We start from the raw sequence: 21,753 nt of genomic DNA on the forward strand, positions 1-21,753 counted from the left end.
TCTGAATTTCCTCGATGTAGGCAGAGGAAATGTTTGTTTTTTACTGGGGACTCTTTCTCAGATGAGTGTTGAGCTTTCTGACAACCAAACTACTGGCATGGCTGAGTTCTTGTTTAATGAAGTCTGAACAGCTTTCAATAAAAGATCAAATCAGAAACTGCGAATAAGCCTGAATATGCGCAAGGACAGACAGCGAGAAAGCTGTGTTTGCATCATTTCAGCTACGTCACAAATAAATAACAAACTGCTAAATAGCGCTTCAGTTTCTCTGGTCAAAAACGAGCCAGAATTTGGAGCTGCCACCTTACTCCATAGCTTTTTTTTTTTTTTTAGTAAAAATGGAAATCCTTAAAGAGTAATGGGTTCCGTTTTTTTAAAACATAACTTCACAAACATCCGGTGGCATGAATATTGTGACTTTGTGTAATATCGAAGTAATCTGTTAAGCGTTCTCTTTGAGGCTTGAGAAAATACATCATTACAAAGATCCATTCAGGGGCACTTGCAAAATGTGAATTCACAGCCCCAGTCGAGCGCCTGGGATTCCCTCTCCCTCGTCACACTTTGTAATTCATTCACCCACAGACAGGCACGAGACAGGAGACATGGCCATATGGGAGCCTCATCTCACGGGGACAGGGCAGGGAGGGAGGACCCATGAGGCCATATGGCACTAGGACTCAACATGGAAAGCTACAGGCACACACATCCCCAGGAGCAAACACAAATATCATGTGCAACCCGCGGAGATAAATAACTTTGATAATGCAATAACGATATATACAATAAGCGCTACACAATCGCCATTCTAGTTAACTTAACAGTACGCTAAACGATTCTATAGCTGTTGTTGTGGTGCCTTTTAAAAGGTATCAGTGATAAAATCTTTGTGCTCTGAGGACCCCCATACCGCCAAGCTGAGCATTACAAAACACCCTACAAAGCAAAGAGGTGCATACGCTAGGCTGCAGGCTGGATCGATGAGCTGATCTGTCACCGTTGAAACATGCAGTGTATTCCAGGTCTTGAGTTTCACTCCATTCTTGCGAAAGCAGAGACATTGAGTACCAATAAAGAGGCATAACAATAACACACCCCGTAAAGTTACAGTGCTCGGAGTGCAGTTTGACACTTGTTCACACTTGTTAAGCTCCCTTAGTCAATATCAGACCACTGTAGCCTATCCATTCTCTTGACAGTCTCCAGCTCCATCTATGCTCATGCACTCTAGTTTCTCCTCAGGGTCGGTCGTGTGTCTTTTTTGGGGGGAATTGTGTTAGTAAGCCAGCAACCCTGATGGTGGGGTGGTGAAAGTAGTATACCACCACTTTAACCCACATCGGCAGATATTGAGCATGTTGAACACCGACAACGAGAGGAGGGCGGGAGCAAAGGAAATGAGGACAAGGGGAGAAGGGTGGGAGCATGGTTAACACAGACAACGGGAGGGGGCCGGGAGCAAAGTAAAACACAACAGGAAATAAAAATAAAAAAAAGCTGAGGCAAAAGAAAAAGTAGTGCGGGTACCAAAACATATGGCCCGTATTGAAAGGATCTATGCAGCAGGAGCAAACACAAAACAGGTACAAGGTGGGACAAATGTACTGCATCCACAAACCAACACAAAGGCATTTAGAAGGACGGACTATGTAACCAATCGCAAGCGGTGGGCGTGTGGTGGATGTCTTCTAACTTTACACCATGCCTCGCAGCGCATGCACGCTGCCTCCAGGCGCAACCTAAAAAACGATTTATGCTTAGGCCCACAAGCTATGGTGAATGTTTTGGATTTGTTAATTACCATTTTCTTGGAGGTCATTAAATCTGCAAAAGCATTCATCAGTCTCTGGAGGCAAACTGGGGTTTGTGCTAATAATACTGCATCGTCAGCATATAAGAGTACAGGTATCAGACAACCAGTCGCCCCCGGGGCGTCTGCCTGCACCCAATACAGGTAACTATCTACCCCATTATTAAAAAGGGATAATAATATTGAGGCTAACACAAACCCCTGCCGAATATCTCACCCCACTTTAAATTTGGTCAAACATCCCCTCTGGGGCCCAAACCAAACGAGGCTAGTAAGGTTCCCATAAAGACGGGAAGAAACCCAACGATTGGCCTGGGAGCACCCAGGGAGATCAAAGTTGACCATAGTAAAATATGGTTGACCAATTCAAAGGCGCTACTTAAATTGGCAAAACATAAATAAAGTGTGCCTGCCTTAGCCCTAGTATATTTACCGATTTGTAGCTCTAGATTGACACATTGTTAAATAGTCCCCAGCTGTTTTCTGAACCTAAACTGTACCGGGGATGGAATATAATGCTCTTGCGCCCATTCCTTCAATCTTATTAACATGACTCTCGTCATTACTTTCACGGAGGAGTCCAGGAGAGAAATAGGGCAATCGTTTTTTGGGTCTGCTTTATCCCCTTTGTTAAATATGGGTACAGTAGAAGATGGGATCGGATCTATTACGGCTGTATTAAACACCCGAGGATAGGCCCCCACAGCTCAGGGGCAGATTTAAAAACATCTACTGGCACCTCATTCAGGCCCGAGGTCCGGCCCCCAGCACTAGCCTGTATAGCCAGATAAACTTCTCCATTAGTAATGTTCAGGGGGAGGCACCCCCCTCACACAACGGCGCCCAGTCTTGCCCTGTGGCGTCCCAATCACTTTGTCTAAAAGTTTCAGAAAAATGGGTCAACCATCTATCACAAGGGACAAGAGAGCAGAGCTCAGGGATGTCAACATGTTTTTAAAAAGGGTACATTCACTGTATCCAAAAAAAGTTTGGTGTTCCTATTTTCTGCAGCATTGGCCAAATTCTCCCATGCTTCGGCCTGGAGTGTTTTTTTCCTAGTGACTAAAGCTAATTTATACTTATTCCGCAGGGACTTAATGGCCAGTATATCCCGTAGAGAGTTGGAGCATATTTAAGTGACTGGAAGGCTTTAGTGCAAGCACTATCAAACCATCCCCTTCTCTTATTCCCGGAGGTATTTGGGTAATGAGTCAGGAGTGATTTTATAGAACTGATATTATGGCTGAGGTTTTCTGCTAATATATTTGGTAAAATAGCAATCCTGGTGACAATAAGTTATTTCCTTAAAATTGTTCACTATTATTTTCTGTAAAATCCTACTAGGGTTACTACCCGTCCACTTGAGTCTTATTCCGTATACCCTAGTTGAGTTAATACTATTTACTGTATGAAATGAGGCCTGCCTCTGACCCCAAAAGAAAAAGGATAATGTAAATAGATTGTGGTCGCTAAAAATTGAGGGTACAATACTGGGGTTACTACACATATCGTTAGCAGAGACAGACATCAATGCATGATCTATATTGGAATTTATATCATAGCCATGCCTAAGTAATTGAAGGTCATATTTAGAGATAATAGAGTTCAGTGCTTCCCCATTGTGGCAGAAGTGATCGTTGCCCACCCCATCCTGATAAATATGACTGCATGCCTGGGTGGCAGATAATGCACATGCCTGGATGTTTAAAATCACCTACCCCTACTAATACAAAATCCGTGTGAAAAGAACCTAAGAAGGCTTCATGACCATGATCAAGAGCTGTTGCAACACTACCAAGCGTTGAATCAAAGATATTATTCTAAAAATTCACAATTACAAGATCTCTCCCTCCCTTTTTTTCAGTCACAATCATTGAGAATGGGGACCCACTGATGAGATCTTCAAAACTTTTAGGCAGTCATTTAGAGCATCTCTCTCATGGACAGGTTATTTTTTACCTAAGACCACCTAAAGGATGTTTGTGTTACAGATATAGTTCTGAAAGATCTGTGTAACTCTAGAGATAGCTCTGCTTTGAGAATACAAGTTTGTAAGAACTCAAAGGGATGGTCTGCAGTATCAGGCTACGGCATTTCAAATGCCTAATCATGTAATAGATGTTAAATCTAAATAACTGCTCTGCTATCTGGAGCACATGCATGAAGGATCTTGATAGATAGTTCTTGTAATACTTACTTGCCTGTAGGAGCTTTTTTTACAATGAGGGACAAGGTTGATGTTCAAATTCCTAGTCCGCAAGAGAGTGTTAACCGAGGGGTGGCTATGCTTTCAATTGCCTGCATAGGCAATAGTTCGGTAACCTGAATAATAGCTCTGCTGTCTCAAAGGCTTGAACCTTGCATATTTGAATAAACCAAGAAATGTTTGTGCTATGACATACCCTACCCTGCAACAAAGGTGTAACTAGAAGGACAGCGTTGCTGTCATAGATCTAAGCCTGTACAATATGTACCACAATGGATATGTTTGCTGTGAAATGCATGTAATATCTATATTAAGTGGGTGGTAACTCTGCTCTAATAGGCATACGCCTACAAGATATGTAATATGACACCTAGCATTACTATCAGGGGTGTGAACCTCTAAAAACGGTGTACCCCGAATGACAGCTCACCTCTCAACGGCCTGAGCCTGTGAGGTCTGTGCAGCCTAAGCAAAAATTCTGCTGTAAGGTGTGTGAGCCTGTTAGAGCTCTGTAAAATGACGGCTGGCACTGTGGACAAAAGGCCTGAGCATCTAAATACTATCAAGCCTGGAGGGGTGCTAAATGTAAGAAGCCCGAATCTGTACTCTCTTGGTAACTGAGAGATCACTCTGATGTCAGACATAAGGTTAAGATCTGTGCATCCCAATAGCAAATTTACTGTAAACTACCATCTTCTTAAAGACCTGCAATCCAAGGATCAGATTTCCTGTCTAAAGCTGAGGTTTATAAAATTCCTGTAACCTGATGCTTATGTGTTCTGTCAGAAACCTTACCCTGTAAGTTATCTGTATAGTGAGGGACATGTTTACCACTGTCCAAAGTATGTGTCTATGAGAGCCTTGTAAACCGAAAGGGATTTGCTGTAAAATGCCAGCATCAGCAGGAGCTAGATAGCTAAGCTGTCATAGACGTTGTTCTGGTAAACTGTGCGATAGCAGAACCCAGCCAGATGCATAAGCCTCCTAGAGTTCTGTGCCAAGAGATAGATATGCAGTTATTGACCTACAGCTCTACGATCCTTGCAGCCAGTCTGTAGCATTGCCGTCACAAGCATGAGGCTAGAAGATGTGTAACTTAAGGCGTAGCAAGAGTGAGATCCATGGAATCTGACAGATAAAACATATTCATGTTGGCTTAATCTGTTGAGATATCAATCTGAAGGTAGGTTTACTCTACAAAGCAACAGATGTGTGTAGCATTTCTGATAGCTATGCCTTTTGAAAGCTCATCCTGAACACTCTACTCTATTCAGTTCTATGGCCAGCTCTGAAGGCCTAGGCCTGTACACCACTACACCCTAAATGACTGCTACTTTTGTTGATATTCGCTAGCAAGATGGTTCATTTACCTAAGTGTGGAACAGTCAACTGGCCTTTCATCAATACGAGATCAATAAATTGGGTAATTATGATCCCTGTTACTGACAATGCTCAGTCCTGCAAAACTATCGAGCATTAACTAATAAAATGAGCTATAATTCTTCAACCTAAGAACAATTTTTGCTGTTCTTAACACAAAAGTCTAGACTTTGTGTACCATGAAATAACTATATTTGACATACGATGCCTGGATCTGTACAATCTCTGCTGCTTAATGGGCAGTCAAAAAGCTCTATTGATCCTATGAGATCTCTCAAGCTTTTTAGTATGAAGAATTACATTTTATTAAGATAGCTAAGCAGTCTAAAGTGCACACCTCTGTTCAACATATATATCAGTTCTATTCCGTAAAGTCAGAAGCTAGTTTAATACAAAAATTCCTGCTTGGAAATAAAAAGTGGAGACATGGGTTTCGCAGGCCACTGCTGTGATTTGCATTCTAATGGACCGTCCCACTCATGCCTGTTTAATCTGCACAACCAGGGTCTCATTTACAAACAAATTGGTGTAGAGCAGTGCTGCAAGACTTTTTGCTGCACTGCCCTACACTAATTTGAAAGGGCAGGAATGCACCGCATTTACGAGATACGGTGCAATCCTGTCCTTTCAGTCAGCGCCGGCACACTATTCAGTGCTTAGCACCAACCAGGCACCCTTGCACCATAGTGCAAGCGTTTCTGCATAGAACGAGGAAAACCTCTCTCAGGATTAATTCTGTGCAGGAAGTGGCACCTTCCTACACAAAAACAAGCCTGAGAGGAGTTTTCTTCGTTCTATGCACACTTGGAAAGAGGAGAAATTAAAACATTTATCCTCGTTACATCTGCTCTGAGGAGGCGTTAGGTTTCAGCGTTGCCCTAGGTTTACGTGATTTTGTAAATCTGAGGCAGCATCAAAATCCATGAGTGTTACCTGGGAAAACCCACTGCAGCGCCCACGGAACACCTCCTTGACGCAGCGTAAGGAAAGTGCTGCCTTGCAATAATCCATATCTATGAGGCCATGCAAAGCCACGCAGGGTGGCTTTGCGTCGCCTCATAGATATAATTGAGAATCCTGAGTGGCGCAGGCCTCTTGAAAATAAGCCCCATAGTGTGTAACTTTCAACTCAGTCATGTGCTTACTGCATAAACAAACTGCAAGCTGGGTCGATTCAGCCACGCAGTCTCAATACCTCGCTCTAGCCAAGAGGCTTTCACTATCAACAGATGCTATGGTGCGGGCCTTTCAAACAAACTCTACCTGATTTCTGATTCCATCATTTCGAATGTATCGTTTGAAATATACCCCCATTCTAAAGAAATAAACAACTTCCCACCGAATGCGTACCATTTGTGTCTTTGTTGTATATAGGAGGCAGGCGCGCAACGCCCACAGGACTTAAAGGGCTTCAGCAGGGCTCGAGTCGGGGTACCATGTGGGTGGACGGCGTCCCCTCACTTATTTTACCAGGAGCTCGATAACTGGAGCTAATGGAGCCACACATTCACTCTTTGGCCTCTCTGGGGCGAGATCGGAGCTCATTTAGAACGCTGCTAATGCGCTGGCTTCTCTGATGCAATCGCATCTAAGGGGTGAGCGAGGGGAGGCAATGAGTCTGATGGTGCAAGCCACCTTTCGTTACGTCACTTCCTGTCATGACGTCAGCGCCCCCCCACTTCTTTTTTTAGGACTTGTGACCTGGGCTTCAGCCCCCCACCCCTGAAATTTGGCTCTAGTTGCGCCTCTGATAGGAGGGACATCTCAATCATTCTTTAATTTCAAACTCCTAACTTTATTAAATTGTTCAGGATAGGAGACTCAAATGGTCATTTCCACAGCGCAAAGTAATGCCCATGCAGGCCATCAGAGCAAGCCACACTCCCAATTACCATTCCCACCACTCCCACACCCACACAACAGCCAGCCACCCCCACAACGCAGCCATCTACACCCACGACTCACCCACCCACACGCACAACACTGCCTCCAACACTATGCAAACCTGCACCTGTTCACACACCCAACCGGACCACAGCGCAGCCATCCACATGCATAACACAGCCACCAACCTCACTCATAACCGCACCAGACCCAAGTCTAGATGAAATTATGACCGCACTTCACCAAATCAAAACAGAGCTCCATTCTTTTAAGGAGGTGATGTCGAGACAATCATGGCGTACTATTCCCTCAAGAACCTCTAAATCGAGCGAGCGCCTGTACCACCTAACATCCACCTCTAAACGTACTCCACCCAGTTGGAAAACAGTTCCCTTCTTCAATACATTAACCCGCCCAATGCAAAGCATCAATCCGCTCTCGGAGACCTATCTTCTCTCACTTCTACACTCTTACGAACCCTCGCTCACGAACTCCTTTAAATCCTCTCAGATGACCATCCCTGCTATCCCCCTCAACCCATTCAGGTCCTCTACACACAACAATAGAGGAGTCAGCGATAACAACCTAAGAAGAATCCCTTTCACTCAGGACCCTTCCTCTTCCCTCATCTCACCCCGTCTTAAATGCACACTTCTAAACTGTAGATCTGCCTCTAGACACGCAGCTGATATAGCTGACCTCATCATTTCACAGGAGTTGGACCTGATAATGTTAACGGAAACCTGGCCAACATAATCCTCCACCCCACTCATCGACATTCTAGTGCCCCCTGACTACGACATCATTAGATTGGACAGAACGGACAAGATAGGGGGAGGTATAGCCTGTATACATCGTAGCAGCATCAGTGTAAACAGAGCCATATCGCCTATTCCCATTGTGCGAATACATATGCCTTGACATTAGCAGGAACGGCAAACCAGTATGCTCGCTTCACCTCATCTATCATCCACCAGGAGAAACCTCCTCTTCACTGAACACCTCATGGATATGATTTCAACTAACAACGGGCGTCAAAATACCCAAATATTCCTTGGAGACTTCAATCTCCATTGGTAGGACAACAATGACGCAGTGGTCAATAGTCTCAAAAATTCCTGGATGATCTAGCCCTCACCCAAACCTGCAACAGCCCTACACATAATAAAGGCTCAACCCTTGATCTTATAATCTCCAAAACTGACATCATTCACTTGGAGTCGATCCAACCCTGTGACTGGTCGGACCATCGTATAATCACCTTCTTTATCAAGGAAACAGTAAAACTCAACTCGGCTTAATCCACAAAACCAAAGATCTGGAAAAGAGACTTGAAAAAACTCAACCCCAACCCACTACCCTCCTCCAGCTACAACCTGCTTCGGCCCCCTGTAAGCACCTCGTCCAGGATCTCACAAACCACTACCTCAACTCCATGACCGCGATAATTAACGAGGTAGCTCCCCTTCAACTAAAGAGAGTCTCCACTAAAGACTCTAAGCCCTGGTACAACGGTCTACTTAATGAGGATAGACGGTCTCTTAGAACACAACTGGAGATCAGTCCCATCTGCTAATCACCTCAAGTTATTAAGGAAAAAGAGAAATGCCTACTACAAAAAGATCAAGCACACTAAAGCAGACTTCTTCAGTCACCAATTAGACCAAGCAAGAAATCGTCCCAAAAAACTTTTCAAGTTAATCAAAACTCAATCTAAGGACGCACCTCAACGGCTACAAGACATAGCCCGTCCGCAACCCAATTGTGAAGAATTTTCTGCCTTCTTTAATGAGAAGACTGACAACATCAAGAAGGATCTCCTAAATGACCTATTATTACACACCGCTCCTCATACGAAAACCTCCACCTCACTACCAACCGCGCCACACCAAATGCCCTCAAAGTTTGACCTAAAAAACGATGCATACTGGGTCTTCCTTTGATACTTACACTGAAGAGGCTTTAGGCAAGATTCTCAATGCCGTGAAGCCTGCCAATCACCTCACCGATCCTCTCCCTGCAAACGCTGTTAAAGACCTAACCCCATGGCTTCTGCCGCTCTGGACCAAAATCAATAACAGTTCATTTCAACAAGGCTGCATCCCGGTCTCCCTCAAAGTAGGACAGGTTTCACCCATCCTAAAGAAACCAACAGCTGACCCTACGGACCTTAACAACTATCGTCCTATACCCAATATTCCCACCTTGGCCAAACTACTTGAAAAATGTGTACACCACCAATTGACTAAACATATTGATCACTTTGAACTTCTAAACAAACATTAATCAGGTTTCAGAGCAGGTCACAGCACTGAATCAGCCATGACACACATTATTGACGATGCGCTACAAATCCTTGACCAGAACGGATCATGCCTGCTCATCCTACTAGACCTACCCTCAGCCTTTGATACGGTCAAACACGAGAATCTGATAGAGCTTCTGAACCATAGAATGGGTCTATCGGGGTCAGTGTTAAACTGGGTTACCTCTTTTCTTCATAACCGAACACAAAAATTCAAGGTCAATAACACTCTTTCCAAACCCTTACCAGTAACGTTGGGAGTCCCGCAAGGGTCCTCACTATCTCCGACACTGTTTAACCTGTTCATGGAACCTCTCACCAAAATTCTACATGCGTCGAACGTGCAATTTCATATGTACGCGGACGATACACAACTTTATCTTAAGATCAACACCCTAGAAGACATTAAATTGCTTAACTCTACGCTCAGAAACACCCAGACCTGGCTGGCAGAAAACCATCTCAAATTGAACGGTCTAAAAAAAGAATTCCTCCTTATAGCTCCACCCGCCAAAGTCCCCTTAATGCAAGACTTGATCAAGCATCTTACTGCACTCAACGTTCAACCAACCATTGTGGACTCAACTAAATCTTTGGGAATTACTCTGGACAGCAACCTCACTATGCAAAAACACATTAGCAACGCTACAAAGGGAGCAAACTTCCAGATAAACACACTGAGGAAGCTGAAACCCTTCCTGCCATTCAACGACTTCAAGCTGGCAGTACAAGCTCTAGTTATCCCTCGAGTGGAGCACAAAAGTGTCTCTTTATGTGGCCTTCCAAAAGCTACAACAGCTCCCCTAAGAACCTCAATAAACGCTGCAGCGAGACTCATCACTGGCTCGAAAAGAAGTTCCCACATTTCCCCAGATTTAAAATCCTTGAACTGACTACCGCTTGAAGCCAGAATTCATCTAAAAATAGCGTGCATGACGCATAAGGCCCTACATCATAATGCAACCAGCTACCTCGCACATAAACTGACGATCTCTGGTGGTTTAAGATCCTCAAGGAGTGCAGAAAACCTACTACTGAAACCTCAAAGGTTCAACAAGAAGAAAACATACAAGCATTGGCATAGCCAGTATGTCTCGCATTTGGGAGCTTATAAGTGTTTAGCCATGCAACAGTTGATGTTGTTGCACCGAGGATATTGTGCTAAATAACTAAACACTTATAAAGGTCCCAAAGGCGACACCTATTGGCTATGCCAATGCTTGTTAACCCTTACTGTCTGCAGGTTATTTGTATGCACCAAAAGCCTGTGTCACTGCCAGCAGGCTTGTTATCAGTTGGCAATTGTCTCTCGATTTTGGTGTAGGGTAGGCCATGACAGAGTGGGGCCTTTCATGGTTTTAAATCACAGTTAGTGGGATGGGTGCAGCTTATTCAGTCACCGTAGCAATAAAAGGACAAAGACCCATTAGTGCAGTGCAGGGACCGTTACGAGGACCTTGTTCAAGAAGAAACAGTGCTGTGAAGAAAAGCTTGTGGCATGCAGCGCTTTATAAAAATGTGAAGAGACCCGTAATCCACCATTTTCGCAAGCCCGACTCTTCCAAGCATGTTGTGGTAGGAAGGTGTAAGGAAACGGTAAAACAATCTTCACGGACATCTTGCCGGGGCATCTAAGTGAATAAATAAAATGCGCCCTAAATTGTGTAGGAGGACTCGAATAATTGGGTACACTAAGGCAAAGAGCGGAAAAACTACCTTAATGTTCGACCATGCAAGGAATAAACCGTATTCTTCACTTTGCGGAAAGGAATGGGATCCCTGCAGTAATCCGAAGGGGCAGTGAGCCAAGCAGGAAATGAGGGCGTGAGCACTCCAGGCTAAATAATTGAGCCACACACCTCGGACGTGCACGACTAGAGTGGTTGGCATGAGGTGGCGGTGAGCAGACCGCCGTAAAACGCAGTGAACTGTCACCGGCTGGCAGCGCCGGTGTCAAAGTAATGAAAACAAGCATTGGCCACGAAAGTCATCACGATCGCTGTGAAAGCGATCGCGATGACGCGTTAAAACACGCAAGGGCTGCGCCCGTGCTTGTTGCGCGTTCTAGCAAGCTGGCTAAAAAGCTGGGGGGAAAAATGCAACCGCCGGCCACAGCATGCGCGCGCCCGTGCACATGCATTGCAAGCTGTAGCCGGCGGTAGCATTTTTTGAAGCCCTCACTTACTAAAGTCTCTCCGAGCAGCGCATGCACGCTGACTCAGCGAGACCTAATAAACGATCCTTCTCGGGGATGACGCCCAGGATATGGAATACACTTCCCCCAGAAACCAGACTGAATGCCTCTACCTCATCTTTCAAAAAGGAAGTTAAAGCGATTCTCATGGCAAAATTCACCTGAACACAGACTAAATAAATTCCGAGACCAACAGCTCCCTTACTAGTAATCCTTACTATGTTAAGGGTCCAACTAAACATCCTACTCACTTTATCTGCCCTTGACTTGACTCAATGGGGATGTTCCTGTTATGTACCCTACTGCTTTTTGCACAAGATGTTATGTATACGTGAGTTACCTGCATTTATTATTTGTATAACTAACAGTTGCTTAATATAAAGCGCTCCGATATCCGCAAGGATCTTGTTCGCGCTCTATAAAACCCTCAAAATAAATACAAATAAACGTATTTCTGAATAGCGCAACCAATGTCCCATTACCAGTATGGGTAACTAGCACGATCCCCGCCCCCCCCCCCCCCCCCCCCATTCTCGCTGTCTTACGACACTCAGAAGTCAGTGCTTGTAATGGAAACATTGAAGTGCAGGTACTCTGTACCAGAGTGCCTGCTTGTTTTTAAGAAGTGCCAGTACTCTCCAATTAAAAGTATTACGTTTTTCTTGAGAAGTGCAGGTACTGTCCCTCTCAAAATAGAAAAGTGCCAGTACTCAGTACCGGAGAGCACCTGCCCATTTAAAGCACTGTCAGAAGTGCTTCTTTGCACCTTCCGCTGAAGCGGCCAGTGTCAACTCTCCCTTGCAGAGGTCTAGGTCAATGTTATGTGTACAGGTTAAAGCTGCTTTGACACAAGACAATCTTCCGATCCCCCTCACCTGTCTGCGCCTGGTGGTATAACACATATGCCTCATGGTCCATCACCAGCTCTTCACCATCCTGCAATGGCTCGAGGCCAGGAACATACACCTTCTTCGGGCTCTTATCACCACCATCCTCTTCCTCCTCCATGATGACCCCGTCATCCTCATCATCTTCGCTACCAGTCCCTTCCATAAACTCGTCTTCTTCCTCCTCTTTTCTTACGATATCCTTACACGTGCCCTGCTTCTTCTCCGCCATCTTGGTAAAGGAAGGGAGAAGGCAACGCAGGCTCGGATTGGCTGAAACATTGCTGTCTTCCATTGGCTGTTGTTAAAAACATGAGCCGCCTCCAACCACAATGTTCGTGCCCTTCGTTGGGCAGTCAAGCTGTGTTTCATCTGATACACTGAACGATTTCAGTTTCCATCCTGTTTCGGCTGTGGAGGCTGGTAAATAACTTTTAAGTTATTAGTGCTCGTACTGAAAAAAGTCAGACAGAGGGGTTAGAGAAATGCAAAAAGTGAACGTGAAATGGACAAGGAAAGAAACGGAAGACACTGAGGCAGTGAAAATAATGGCAAATATGCGAGGGGAAGTACGTTGAGCCAAATAAAAGGAACAGCGAATACAATAAAGAAACGAAGGTAGACACAGCCAAAACGAGAAAAATCTGTAACAAGAGGCGGAGAAAGCGAAAATATGTGAGGAAAAGAAAAACGAGGAAGAAAGAATTCGTTTTGGTTTCTTTAAATAAACTAAAAAAGAAAAACGAGGAAGAAAGAATTCGTTTTGGCGTCTTTAAATAAACTAAAAAAGATACGGATAGATACTGTTAGCAGCAGTGCGTGCTTGTCCTAAAAATTAAGCACGTTACAGGTATGTGTAGCAGCGAAGTGGCCCTTGTCAACATGTGACCCCTGTAGTAAGGACTCTGTGTTAACCTAAAACAAGTTGCATACTGGGACTTGTAGTTTGTGTATTAGCATAGAAAATATGTGCTTACAAATTGCAGCAAATTAAGTGTTGATGACTAAAACACCAGGTGTTACTGGAGGTGTCACACTTGACTTGAGCTACTTTGCAGGTCTGACGGTGCATTATGATTCGAACATCAGCATTGCAAGATTCCCTCACTCTCACTGGATGGGTGCAGCACAATTAACAACAGTACAAGCACAGATCGCTTATTGTTATGGGTTACAAATACACCGATAAACCAAACAAGTCAGCTGCTTAGTTTGTCAAGTTGTCATATACCAAATTCAAGGGGAAAAATATATTTACAAAGCCCTCAGCATTATGTTGCTGACTGGAATACAGTATGGATTTGAATTTTGAAACTGGTCATATTATGCCGCCCTTGATTCTCTACGTATGTGTGTGGCATTTGTCTAGCACAAACCTTGACAAAAAAGCAGCGCTGTGTGGGCTAGGGTAAAAGCAAAGATATAGTCAACGGGTGATTAAAGGAGTAACTGGGCTGTGAGTGCAGCATAGTATTTTACTGTCTTGTGATGCGTGGTAGTAATGTTTGGAAAGGTGGGACTTCAATTATTCTTTATATTGGGGTAAGTTAAACTGTTCTGATTGATAAAGATATGTCATTTCAGATCCTGGGTGCAAAGCTGGAGAAGTTGTCTATTTTTTCCTTTCTCTCACTTCGTTGTTATTTGTGTTTCATTGTTTCCTTCTTTGCCTTCAGTTTGTTGGTGTCCGGATTGCAGGTATGTTGAGAGCCACTGAAGATGGTCTGATTGTCAGCCAAATAGGTAAAGATGCTGGTCATAAGGGTTTTGCAGATGATGCCACTGGTTTCAAAGATGGTGCAGACTGGCAATAGGAGCTCGTAGACATCCATCATAGTTTGGGAAATGTCATATATCAAGATGAGGCATGTTGCCGGTGTGCAGAATGCCTTTGAAGGGGTGCCCTTTTTGGAGTCAGGAATGCTATAGAGCAGAGCTTTAACTCATTCAGATGCAAGAGAATGAAGGCTTAATTGGCAATTCTGAAGTCACTTTGTGGCAGGAATGGTTTCACTTTCTTTAGTAGAGAGAGCAGGGCAAAATTGTCCTTTTGTTGAAGATGATGACAAACAGGATGGAACCCCTGGGAACTGTCTGAGACCCAGAGGTGCCAATCGAAAGGAACCGATGTTGAAGGTCAGGCTGGGGGGTTGATAAAGTGCTTGTATGAATCACAGGGCAAGCAGCTGATACTGAGTCTCATTTGTGGTATTTGAGGTAATATGCCTCTGATGTCCCGGGGGTCCATCCTGCCATGGCTCTGCAAACTAGGCCAGGTACAACCCCTTAAGCACTTGATTCTCAATGGTAGTGATGGCGAGCAGTTGGCAGGCTTCTCAGGGAGGTAGTGTGGGGATACTCAGCACAGGACTCAACAGTCACAGAGTAATGCCGTTGAGGCAGAAAGGTCCTCCGCATGTTGTTGTCATAGGCTAACACAGATCATGTGTTTTCACCATGATATATACCTGTCTCACGGCTTGCAGTCTTGGACCAGGAGGGGCACCCAAAGAGCTACCTCTTTTACCAGGAGTTAGGTAGCACGAGTGGGGTAGTGGCAGTGTAGTGATCTTTTTTTACCTATGTCACTGGAGCGAGGCCTATAGGGTCACTCGTTTAAAATTCTGCTGCTGTGTGGTTAACTCACCATTGGCCCACATCCATTTGGTGTGTAGTGCTGCACAGTGTATGTGTGGAGTACATGTGCTGGGTGTATGTGTGCCTCTTCATGATACAATTTAGGGATTGTGCAGTGTGTACATGTTATATGCATGTGCTGGGTGTACATGTACCTGTAAGTGGTGCAATACATGAAGAATGTAGTGCCGTGCAGTACATGTATGGTGTGTATATGTGCTGGGCGTATGTGTGCCTGTAAATGGTTCAATACAGGGATAATGCAGTACTGTTTAGCAAATGTATGTTGTATGCATGTGCTGGCTGTATGTATGCATGTGAAGAGTACAATACATGAAGGAAGTAGTGCTGTGCAGTGCAGTGCATGTGTGCATACTCTGGGCATATTTGGGCCTGTAAATGGTACAAAGCATGGCAGACTATGGGTTCTATATTAGGAAACCCATACTGCATAGTGAAACATGCGAAAAGGAGGTAGAGGTATTCCCCCCCCCCCCATACAGAACTGTGTATTTTTGCATTCCTGTGAGCTGGGCGAGACACACTTGAGAAGGGAGAGACAGGCTCCCCCAGTACACTTCAAAGGATGCACTTTGATTCAGAGGAAGGTCACAAGGAAGGGGCCGTGGCACATCTTGGGAAGGAGATAGGGCTAATAAGAGAATCATAAAGAGTAGGTCTCAGGCCCTGGGCTAAATTTTTGGTACACTTATCACTGTGGCTGACATCCAAGTGTGATCTGTAGTTATTTCCATGGCCTTTGTTGTGGGGCTAATGGCTTTGGAGTTGCTCCTTCTGTAACAGACAGATTTCTGGAAGAAAAGAGGGCAGAGATGCGGGCACTTTAAAGGGAAGCAGACCACAACATATACTTAAAAAACGTAGACTCTAAATCACGCTTGGTGTTTCGAAATAGATTATAAGTAGGGAAGCTTGAGACCCCAAAAATTGTCAACTGTTAAGCTGCCTGTTAGGCTATGTGAGAAGGAGAACCTCTTCAAGATTAGTGCCTGTGGCCAGGACTGGAGGCAAAGGCCTGCTAGTCTTTCAGCAGGCTGAGGGGACATCACCCAGGGAGTCCAAGACCACCTGCCTTTGAGCCTGGAGCAATAGCACCTGCCTTGCCAAGACCAGTGTGCCATGTGAGAAAGAGGGCTTCACGAAAACACTAAGATGAAACAAATAACTATCATAGCAAGGCCCAACGTTGAGAAAATAATTGCGATCTCTCAGAGAAGTGTCTCAACTGATCCAGGACGTCCGAAACAGCACCTCCAATGCTGGGGCTTTACCCCCTCGCACAGTTGACAGCCAAGTATTCCTAATGTTCCCAGAGTACCAATTGATAGGCCACTTCGATCTACTCAACCGCTGCAATATCCTCCATTTACAAAGACAAATTCTAGATATTACGTCCTTGTGCTCACCTGACATCGCCTCTGTCGAGTTAATTTCTGCTACCTCAGGACAGACTAAGGGAACACTAAAGTAATGTGGACATCGTCTTTAGCAGCCAACAGAGTATTGAGGGCAGCAGAGACATTTGAAAACTGGGGGATACTGGTGTCGCCTAATAGAGAAACAGCATATCCCCACTTTTTATCTACGCACACGATGACCCAAACTTCCAGCAACTCCCACGCACACATTCACGTTCGGTTCTAAGGAGTGCGCTGAGCAAATTACCCATGCCCTTTTACTCCGATGACCTTCCACCTGATCAGATTAACAACAGAGTGTTAACACAAGACTATGATTGGAGGTGGATTTCAGGAGCTTTGAACCAACCTAAAAGGGAAGCATGAGTCAACCCCACCGCAATAATATGGACTGGACTGGCAGGCTCAAAATCTGCTCATGGAAAATTAACGGTCTGCCAGGTAAACTAGCCGATTGTGAGACTTTAAGATTCTTGCTGTCCTTTCATATCATCCTGTTACAAGAAACATGGGTAGAAAAGGTGCTCATGTTCCAGGGATGTGGAATTCATATAGCCCAAACACCAGGATATATTGGTTGGGGTTAAGGACAACAAGTTTTCACGTGTCCTTGGGACAAGTAGGCCCTACCCGCTGCAGCACAAACCCTTTGGCTGCCAGTTTGCAGTACATTATGGATCAGGGAAGGGCACTATATGCAGTTAAGGTAATATTTTTGCCCATATGTTAATACTATTCAAACTTGTATTTATGGTTCATTAATTGAAAGCCTTGATTATTAGGGTGGGCTCTCTAAGTAAATGTTGTAAGCTCCAACTGCACTACTGACAGTGGTTCCAGTATAAAAATGTGTACACGTGTACACGTTTTCAAAGTTTAGCAATATGAGGCTATGTATAATTCTCCCAAAATGCTCTTTGATTTGATGCAAATTTTTGCAGAAGCTTGAAAGCAAAATTGATGATCCTTTACTCTCAAAATAAAATGTTCATAAAAAAATGAAAGCAGGAAAAAAACCATTTTGCTAAACTACTGTAAAATTCCAGGTACCATTTCTTTGCAGTATCATTTAGTAACATGTGTTGATGCATGCTAGTAGTTCCCAAAAATGTTCATAATGGAAAATCAGTGTAACCAGTTTCAATAAGATTATGGGAAACAAAAATAAACAAGCTTTTGGAAAGCCAGTAGGTCTGAAATTGGTGGTCAACCTTTTAGTCGTGTGAATGTGTGGCTTGTTTTGGCATGGTTTTTGTAAAACCTTATTGGTGTGGGAGCTGCTGGGCCCTCGCCATTATAACAAACATTCGCAAAAGCAAAAATAGTTTTTTTGCTCTCAAAAAGCACACACTGCCACAGTAGTTACTGGGACTGAACAAAACTACTTTGTGTGCAGATAATCTCCTTGTGAAAGAGCAGAATGCTGTCACTCACAGTGAAGCCAGCCGATATAGAGAGAGAGAGACAGAATTTTAATAAACACAAAAGGTCACGGTCAACACCAGAACAAATTAGGGGCCCAATTATGATAGAAAGTCTCAAATGTGCACTCATGGTATATGTCCTTGCATCAAGTGCAGCTATACAGCTTTCGTGAATTCCCAAGAATTTACAGAAGTAGTACAAGAAATAGTACTCCTAAGAAATATTTGTGAACTGCATTTTAGCATGAGCAAATATGCATGTGTAGATTTGCTCATGCGAAAATCTGAGTGTTTGCAAGTTCCCTCTTCCTCTAACCAACTTTTTCCCCAACTCTGGAATAAGGTTTACGTCTGCCATTGCCAGAAGTACATTTCCAACATTTCTCAGTATGGGAAAAGATTAGAGAAGTGTTGTTGAAAACCCTTTACAAATGCAAGTTAGTAGGTTTGCACAGACTCATAAGGCCATTCTAACCCTGGAACCTTTGCTTACTACTACCTTCAGTCCCAGTATGTAGATGGCTATATCAGAGCTCTTATATGAGATTGCTTCCATAATCTGTCGCCGCACTACTTGCACTAAACGGGCCAGTGGATTTTGGTACAGGACAAGTAGATTTAAGAAGCAACCTGCCCCATGGACAATTAGATATTTTATTATAGTCCACACCCCTGTGTTCCTAGGTTACATCAGCTACTCGGTTTCTACCACAAAAGAAGCAATCTATGGTCGTCAATGTCGGGCCTAGCAATCTACATCCTGACAGCCCTTAAAAGCAATCACTTTATTAAATCAACAGCATTGAGCAGACTGCAAATTGTTTATTCAATCAATCAACCAATCAATGTCTTGTAGAGCGTGACTACTCACCCCTAAGGGTCTCAAGGCGCTCGGGGTGGAGGGGAGCTGCAGGCCTGTCGAGGCACTGTGGTTCAGCAGAAGAGCCAGGTCTTGAGGTTCTTCCTGAATTGAGGCAGTGACGGTGATTGCCTGAGGTGGAGAGGCTGGGTGTTTTAAGTCTTTGCTGCAAGGTAGGAGAAGAATCTTCCTCCGGCTGTGGTCTTACCGATACATGGGATTGTAGCCAGGGCCATTTGGGCGCAGCAGAGGTCTCTGGTGGGTACATGGAATGCGAGGCAGTGGTTGAGGTACGCAAGTCCTGCATTGTGTAGGGCTTTGTAGTCATTTGCAAGGGGCTTGAAGGTGATTCTTTTGTTGACTGGGAGCCAGTGGAGGTCTCTTAGGTGGCCGGTGATGTGGGTGTGGCTGGGGATGTCGAGGATGACTGGCGGCGGTGTTCTGGATGATCTGCATGTTCAAGTCATCTTAAAACAAGCTCTGCAGATGCTTAACCTGGCACTGGTGAAGATATATATCCCTAAAAGCAATAAAAATATAGCCACTGAACATCTAAAAAAGGAAATTTCTGACCTCCAAGAAGGACCGCAGTGTATAGAAATAATCCTTTCTGGGGATTTCAATATGAATCTACTCGGGTCACAATCGGATGAAGAGTTACTGACAGAACAGAATGTGTACTGGTTAATTCCAGACCAAATACAAAGCCCTCCCTTCAAACGCAACAAAAAGGGCAGGGAGCTCATAAAAGAACTAGAGTTCCTATATCTGTGAGCAATTAATGGCCGTTTCCAAAATTACAGCCCACCTTCTTTCACATACCAAAGCCACAAGACTCGCTTCTTAATAAATTTCACTGTGCTCTCGGCTCCACTTATTCACCTTGTTTTCAGTTTTTCAATAACATCAAGGGAAGAAAGCGATCATCTACCGCCAGAACTATGCTTTTCTTCCCCCCCCCCCAAGACAACCATATACCAGATTGAGCAACGCAAGGCGCTATTTACATAGTAAATAGCAAGGTATTACAATGGTCATCCAGTGTAATCCATGAAGTGTCTGAATTAGCTAAAGGCTCATTTGTAGTCCTTCTGGAGGAGTTGAGTGCCCCCTACACTGCCTGGGAGCAATTTTCAACACAATTTGTTGCCAATCAAACAGCTTCAGGAAGAGACACCAGCAACAAACCTAGAGCTGCTCAGTCGAAAACTAACAAAAAAAACTAAAACTTAGGGTAAATCAAGCCCTTTGTGCTTATGAAAAAGTCTCTAATGATGACTCTTTGAAAGTTAAATTGACAAAAGAAAATTCCTCCTCCAGAAAACAGGTGGGACCAAAAAAGGGAGGCTAATAATAATCTTAGCATCAAACTTCTGCATGACCATAACAAACATAAGAAAGTTTGGAAGATTGTAAATAACCTAAATCAGGGGTCTCCAACCTTTTCTGTATTGAGAGCTACGTCAGCTCAAGGAAAGTCCTGTTGAGCTACTAGCAAATTTTATCACTGTAAAATATTGACAGCACATGTAAACATTACACTATGACCACCCTAAACAGGATTATGATGGTGCCACCCAAGTATTCCAGGTGATAGTACCAGAAGAAATGCTAGGGAAACATTCATCAATATTAAATGCCCCCACCTGACTGATAAAGTAACATTCAAATCTTCACATGCCTTGTGGCACAAAGGACATAACCACAGCAATAAGTCTCCTCAATTCAGCTTGACGTATCAACTTTAAATGTGTTTTGGAATTGCAACCTTTTGTCTTCATCAGCATATCAATTTCTGAAAATATACAGATTTTTCTATCACCACTTTCCATTTTGGGCAAACAAACTAAATTTTCCTGAAGAAAACCCTTGTTTGAGGAAATACATAGTCCCCAAACATCAGCTAGTCATTTTAATTGGGCACTTGCCTGTACAAATGCCTCATATGGACAGACTGCTTCAAACGCTCAGGTATTACAGTCCTAATCCATGGCACCATAGCACCGAGGACGACTGTATAATGCCAATAATGCCCACCAGTATAAATTGTGCCAAGTCTGGACACAATAAGGACCAGGATGGCCACCATATTATTAGTCATGGTCATTATTATGCAAGGGGCAGCCACAAATATATCAGGGACACCTAAATATAGTGCAGTCATGCTTTTAATATGTCACTGATGGCTGCCAGTGTACCATAACTAGACCACGAATACCCAAAATAGTAAAGGATGGCCATAATTATGTCATTGGCACTATTATGCCATGAACTGACACAAGTGTGCCACAGACAAAACACATATGATGGGGGCTAGCATACCCATTTGGTAGTCCTTGACACCAGGTGTAGCTTACAGGAAGCAACAGTGTTTATAATGGACGCAAACATAGATGAATGCAGATGAGGCTCTTCATTTTCTCTGCTCAGGATCATAGCTTTCCTCAGCCCTTGGCTGCTCATGCACCCAAATGAAACATTTTCACTCTGCAGTCCCACACTTTAGTTGGTCAGCCCTGATTACTGCTCAGGCTACCACTGCCACTCTTCATTTATGGTCCACTGTTCACACACATGATGAAACAGATAAAGCAGGGTACTACCACATGGCTAATCACCTTGTGACTTAGTCCGAGATTGGATAAAGGTGACCATGTGGCAGACTCAATAGGCCGACACAGTGGGTGTTTGATTGTTAATATTAGTCCCTGCCATAGGCTGGTTGGCT

General features: G+C 44.0%; 1 protein-coding gene across 1 annotated transcript in view; it reads right to left on the minus strand.

Moving 5' to 3' along the window:
• Positions 1-12,917, minus strand: part of GRWD1 (glutamate rich WD repeat containing 1) — a 42,058-nt gene extending 29,141 nt beyond the window's left edge. The window contains exon 1 of the mRNA XM_085616461.1: positions 12,655-12,917. Within this exon, the coding sequence (XP_085472587.1) occupies positions 12,655-12,898 (244 nt within the window). The 5' untranslated portion in view covers positions 12,899-12,917. The remainder of the gene's footprint in view (positions 1-12,654) is intronic.
• Positions 12,918-21,753: the final 8,836 nt, after the last annotated feature.

Source organism: Triturus cristatus, chromosome 7, assembly GCF_964204655.1.
Source record: "Triturus cristatus chromosome 7, aTriCri1.1, whole genome shotgun sequence".
Classification (NCBI taxonomy): domain Eukaryota; kingdom Metazoa; phylum Chordata; class Amphibia; order Caudata; family Salamandridae; genus Triturus; species Triturus cristatus.